This window comes from Boleophthalmus pectinirostris, unplaced genomic scaffold, assembly GCF_026225935.1.
Source record: "Boleophthalmus pectinirostris isolate CB_2022bp ecotype Guang Dong unplaced genomic scaffold, ASM2622593v1 HiC_scaffold_14, whole genome shotgun sequence".
Classification (NCBI taxonomy): Eukaryota; Metazoa; Chordata; class Actinopteri; order Gobiiformes; family Gobiidae; genus Boleophthalmus; species Boleophthalmus pectinirostris.
In genome coordinates this window covers 33,975,190-33,981,518 of record NW_026571047.1, presented here as the reverse complement: position 1 = coordinate 33,981,518, position 6,329 = coordinate 33,975,190, and the positions used below count along the sequence as shown (strand labels likewise).

Genomic DNA, 6,329 nt, shown 5'->3' with positions numbered 1-6,329 from the left:
ACACTTAACATTTCAGCAACTAAACATCTTTCTTCAGAGTTAAAAAATTCAAAGTGAAAAATCCAGCGACATTTGAAATTCAAAATCTAATGGCACTAATTATCTTCCGTCCACGGCTTTAAAAATATCCCTCTCATGTCCTTCGTTCATCAGGGATAAAAACATGACTGCTAACAGACGCTAACAAGATTATGATGTCACTAACCGGATCGGTCTAACCGGATCTGTATCGACCCAAAATGTCGGCCGCTGGAGCAGGCGTCGACGGCAGGGGTAATGAGGCGAGGCTGCGCACACGACACGGATCAGACGTCTTTGAGAACACGGAGAATCTATGGATTCAAACGAGGGATGGGCGTGATTAGTCGATTAATCGATACATGATCATTAAGAATTTGATGGATTCCATTCATTTTAATGTACAAACTGAATGTATGTGTGTGTGTCGTGACCAAACAGGTGTGTACATGTGTCTCTGCATCAGAAGGAGCGACACACAAACAGTGGGTCAGTCTGTAACGAACCGAAGCACAAATGTGGATTTAACCAGGATTTGTAGAAGAAATTCCACACTTTCCGTTGCGTTGGGACAAGTGTGAGTCCATGTGCACAGTGGATAAAGCAGCACATATGTTTCTGTGTCCAGTGGGAAAAAGTTTTTCCAGGTGAGAGTCGCTCAATGTGGATGACGAGGCCCCGCCCCCCTCCCCCCGTACGCTGTCCTGGTTTTGACAAACACAAATCTGGTCACACTGACCTGTATTCACCTGAGTCATGTCTTTTAATCCAACACAAGTTGAACCACATCAGCGACACAAGAGCTGGAGTTTTATCTTCACTTAGTTTATGTAAATTAGTGATGTGGTTTTAAGTTTTGTTTCTGTGAGATTTGAACAAAACTGAATTAAACACATTATAATGTCAAACAGCTGATGTGGATCTAGAGTCGTTATGTTTATATGTCGTAAAGTTGAATTTATTGATGCAGATTAGTGCAGATAGAAATAATAATGATGATCATTTTAATAGAAAAACATTAATGATTAATCGATAATCAATCGTTAATTCTCCCGACGATTGATTAAGAACATTTCATCAAATGCCCGTCTCTAGTGCAAACTGTGGAACATTTGTAGTTTCTGGTCAAAGCTGAGTTCGTGCTGTCGTCAGTGACATTGAACATGACGCAGAGTTTGACGTGTGACACCTGTTGGACAAATCACACTCTGCAAATTTCTCTGATCTTAAAACAAATATCAGGTTATTTCATCTTGTTTTCAGATTTATTTTCTAGTTACTAGTTCTGAGCTGCTTCATTCTGGTCTAGAAATACGGCTGAACATTTTTTTTTTTTTTATTAATTGCGATTTTTCTGGCAGATTATGCAATTTCAATTTCATCCATATTTTTTTTTTCTAATCACGTTTCAGTGCACATGACGAGCGGGGGCGGGATTAAATACATTTTCTTCTTCCCACTCCTTTTTGGGCAAAACCTTTTTTTTTGTTGTGGATATTTTCATTTCTATTATGAGTTCACCTGTGTTATATGTTCCATTGTATAAGAACGTAAATCTTTACTTGCCCAAAATAAATACATAAAATAAAAAAATAAAAAACATGCAAACATCACAGAAACTCACATCACACCAGACTCCTGCACTGATGATTTGACGCTGGACGGTGAAGCCCAGTTTACACGTTAACAGACGTTAACAGCTGCGATTGGTCGTCTCTACAAACATTTCCTGTTCTCCACTTTCCGTTCTGTCAACACACTGAGGAATAATGAGTTTAATTCAGATTTGACACATTTGATTATATTTTATACAAACTAAACTTAAATCACATGACTCATTTGCATAAACTAATGTGTGTGATAAAAACAGTTGTTTCTTATGTCTGATGTGGTTCAGTTTGTGTTGGACTAAAGACACAGAGACTCAGTGGAATATGAGTGTTCTCCCTGTGACAGAGGGGTGTTCTCCCTGTGACAGAGGGGTGTTCTCCCTGCGACAGAGGGGTGTTCTCCCTGCGACAGAGGGGTGTTCTCTCTGCGACAGAGGGGTGTTCTCCCTGCGACAGAGGGGTGTTCTCCCTGTGTCAGAGGGGTGTTCTCTCTGTGACAGAGGGGTGTTCTCTCTGTGACAGAGGGGTGTTGTGTCTCTCTGTGACAGAGGGGTGTTCTCTCCTGTGACAGAGGGGTGTTCTCTCTGTGTGACAGAGGGGTGTTCTCTCTGCGACAGAGGGGTGTTCTCTCTGTGTGACAGAGGGGTGTTCTCTCTGTGTGACAGAGGGGTGTTCTCTCTGTGTCAGAGGGGTGTTCTCTCTGCGACAGAGGGGTGTTCTCTCTCTGTGTGACAGAGGGGTGTTCTCTCTGTGACAGAGGGGTGTTCTCTCTGTGTGTCAGAGGGGTGTTCTTCTCTGTGTCAGAGGGTGTTCTCTCTGTGACAGAGGGGTTTCTCTCTGTGACAGAGGGTGTCTCTCTCTGTGTGACAGAGGGGTGTTCTCTCTGTGACAGAGGGTGTTCTCCTTGACAGAGGGGTGTTCTCTCTGTGTGTCAGAGGGGTGTTCTCTCTGTGACAGAGGGTGTTCTCTGTGACAGAGGGGTGTTCTCTCTGTGTGACAGAGGGGTGTTCTCTCTGTGTCAAGAGGGGTGTTCTCTCTGTGACAGAGGGGTGTTCTCTCTCTGTGTCAGAGGGGTGTTCTCTCTGTGTGACAGAGGGGTGTTCTCTCTGTGTCAGAGGGTGTTCTGTGTCAGAGGGGTGTTCTCTCTGTGTCAGAGGGGTGTTCTCTCTGCGACAGAGGGGTGTTCTCTCTGTGTGTACAGAGGGGTGTTCTCTCTCTGTGTGACAGAGGGGGTGTTCTCTCTGTGTGTCAGAGGGTGTTCTCTCTGTGTCAGAGGGGTGTTCTCTCTGTGTCAGAGGGGTGTGTTCTCTCTCTGTGACAGAGGGGTGTTCTCTCTGTGTCAGAGGGGTGTTCTCTCTGTGACAGAGGGGTGTTCTCTCTGTGTCAGAGGGGTGTGTTCTCTCTGTGTCAGAGGGGTGTTCTCTCTGTGTGACAGAGGGGTGTTCTCTCTGTGTCAGAGGGTGTTCTCTCCTGTGTCAGAGGGGTGTTCTCTCTGTGTGACAGAGGGGTGTTCTCTCTGTGTCAGAGGGGTGTTCTCTCTGTGACAGAGGGGTGTTCTCTCTCTGTGTGACAGAGGGTGTTCTCTCTGTGACAGAGGGGTGTTTCTCTCTGTGTCAGAGGGGTGTTCTCTCTGTGACAGAGGGGTGTTTCTCTGTGTGTGACAGAGGGGTGTTCTCTCTGTGTCAGAGGGGTGTTCTCTCTGTGAGAGGGGTGTTCTCTCTGTGTGACAGAGGGGTGTTCTCTCTGTGTCAGAGGGTGTTCTCTCTGTGTCAGAGGGGTGTTCTCTCTGTGACAGAGGGGTGTTCTCTCTGTGTGTCAGAGGGGTGTTCTCTCTGTGTCAGAGGGGTGTTCTCTCTGTGTGACAGAGGGGTTTCTCTCTGTGTGACAGAGGGGTGTTCTCTCTGTGTCAGAGGGGTGTTCTCTCTGTGTGACAGAGGGGTGTTCTCTCTCTGTGACAGAGGGGTGTTCTCTCTGTGTGACAGAGGGGTGTTCTCTCTGCTGTGTCAGAGGGGTGTTCTCTCTGTGTCAGAGGGGTGTTCTCTCTGTGTGACAGAGGGGTGTTCTCCCTGTGTCAGAGGGGTGTTCTCTCTGTGTGACAGAGGGGTGTTCTCTCTGTGTGACAGAGGGGTGTTCTCTCTGTGACAGAGGGGTGTTCTCTCTGTGTCAGAGGGGTGTTCTCTCTGTGACAGAGGGGTGTTCTCTCTGTGTGACAGAGGGGTTCTCTCTGTGTGACAGAGGGGTGTTCTCTCTGTGTCAGAGGGGTGTTCTCTCTGTGTCAGAGGGTGTTCTCTCTGTGTGTCAGAGGGGTGTTCTCTCTGTGTGACAGAGGGGTGTTCTCTCTGTGTCAGAGGGGTGTTCTCTCTGTGACAGAGGGGTGTTCTCTCTGTTGTCAGAGGGGTGTTCTCTCTGTGTCAGAGGGGTGTTCTCTCTGTGTCAGAGGGGTGTTCTCTCTGTGTGACAGAGGGGTGTTCTCTCTGTGTCAGAGGGGTGTTCTCTCTGTGTGACAGAGGGGTGTTCTCTCTGGACAGAGGGGTGTTTCTCTCTGCGACAGAGGGGTGTTCTCTCTGACAGAGGGGTGTTTCTCTGTGTCAGAGGGGTGTTCTCTGTGACAGAGGTGTTCTCTCTGTGTCAGAGGGTGTTCTCTCTGTGTGTCAGAGGGGTGTTCTCTCTGTGACAGAGGGGTGTTCTCTCTGTGTGACAGAGGGGTGTTCTCTCTGTGTGTCAGAGGGGTGTTCTCTCTCTGTGTGACAGAGGGGTGTTCTCTCTGTGTGTCAGAGGGGTGTTCTCTCTGTGTGACAGAGGGGTGTTCTCTCTGTCAGAGGGGTGTTCTCTCGACAGAGGGGTGTTCTCTCACAGAGGGTGTTCTCTTGTGACAGAGGGGTGTTCTCTCTGTGGACAGAGGGGTGTTCTCTCTGTGACAGAGGGGTGTTCTCTCTGTGACAGAGGGGTGTTCTCTCTGTGTGACAGAGGGTGTGTTCTCTCTGTGTGACAGAGGGGTGTTCTCTCTCTGTCGACAGAGGGGTGTTCTCTCTGTGTGTCAGAGGGGTGTTCTCTCTGTGTGTGTTCAGAGGGGTGTTCTCTCTGTGTGACAGAGGGGTGTTCTCTCTGCACAGAGGGGTGTTCTCTCTGTGTCAGAGGGGTGTTCTCTCTGTGTCAGAGGGGTGTTCTCTCTGCGACAGAGGGTGTTTCTCTGTGTCAGAGGGTGTCTCTCTGTGTCAGAGGGGTGTTCTCTCTGCGACAGAGGGGTGTTCTCTCGAGGTGTTCTCTCTGTGACAGAGGGTGTTCTCTTGCAGAGGGGTGTTCTCTGCGACAGAGGGGTGTTCTCTCTGTGACAGAGGGGTGTTCTCTCTGTGTGACAGAGGGTGTTCTCTCTGTGACAGAGGGGTGTTCTCTCTGTGACAGAGGGGTGTTCTCTCTCTGCGACAGAGGGGTGTTCTGCTGATGGTGAGTCTGTTCTGTGTTTCTGTCGTGTCCTTGCCTCTGTGTTTGGGCAGTGAATTATTTGATGGCACACAGACCTCGACACAGATCCATAAATCAAAAAACGACAACGACAAGGCGACAGCGGCACAGTGCAAAGAGTCGACGCAAAACTAAACTTTGCCCTTAAATTGGGCTTTAGGAGAACTCTGATGCTCCCAAAATTGTGCTCTCTGAGATCACGATTTTCTCTCCAAAACGACAGATTGTTCAGTCCAATCTAGAGGTCATTTATTTTAAGAGAACTTGTCAAGTAAAATGATCTCGCTGCATGGACACATCATTTCGAGTAATTTTCTGATAGATTTAAGTGTTTATATCCTAAATTTTGGCCAAGCTTTTTTGCAGTGCAGTGTTCGTTAAACCTCCAGACTCCACCTCTTCCCCGTCACACTTTACTCCTTTAACTGTATGAATGTTTTCGAGGCTGTAGTGGGGAATAAAATCACTTTAGTTCATTTGTGTTGACAAAGAAGAACTTGAACTTTGCACCAGTTTTTGTTTCACGTGAACAGGCCCAGGAATTACAGAGATATGAACCGTACATCTCCCAGATATAAATCTACATGGAGCACTGAGGGATCACACAAATATAAAATCATGATGGGAATAGAAAAGAAAGTTCTGCCATTTAATGTGGAAATCACAGGAGATTGTCTAAAGAAAGAGAATCATTATTGAGCATCGAGTCTTTTCCTTTGTATCAAAATCAACCCACTCAGAGCAGAGGTCAGCACAGGCCGTGAGCCAAAAGTAGTTTCCTCATTTTTATAAAACCAAACTGTAAAATGTCAGTTTGTGGAAAAGTGGCATTTAAAACACCTGTGACAGGTTAGACTCATTTCACTAAAACACAGCAAAGATCATTTTATTAAAGACTTTTGTAATAACAGTCACTCAGGATCACGTCCTGTTTTTAGCTTTAAAAACTTTACTTCCTGGTTAAAAATTCACACGAGTGAAACTCCTCTAATGTTCACAGACATTATTATTATACAAATACGAATAAAACACTTTTATTTTGCTGACATCATGTTTAAAGTATCTTTAAAAGATAAAATGTGTTTCTTATGTAAAGAGTCATCAACATGTTTAAACTCTACTTCCTCTAATTTACTTCTTTTCCAGCTCATTTTCATAAAAAGCTTCTTGATTGGAGTAAAGTAAATGTATATTTACAATAGTTATAATTCCTCCAAAATAAATTTGAGAATCATAAAT

General features: G+C 45.9%; 1 protein-coding gene across 1 annotated transcript in view; it reads right to left on the bottom strand.

Moving 5' to 3' along the window:
• Nucleotides 1-200: 200 nt before the first annotated feature.
• Nucleotides 201-6,329, bottom strand: part of LOC110172799 (uncharacterized) — a 76,351-nt gene continuing 70,222 nt past the window's right edge. The window contains exon 9 of the mRNA XM_055149941.1: nt 201-287. Within this exon, the coding sequence (XP_055005916.1) occupies nt 201-287 (87 nt within the window). The remainder of the gene's footprint in view (nt 288-6,329) is intronic.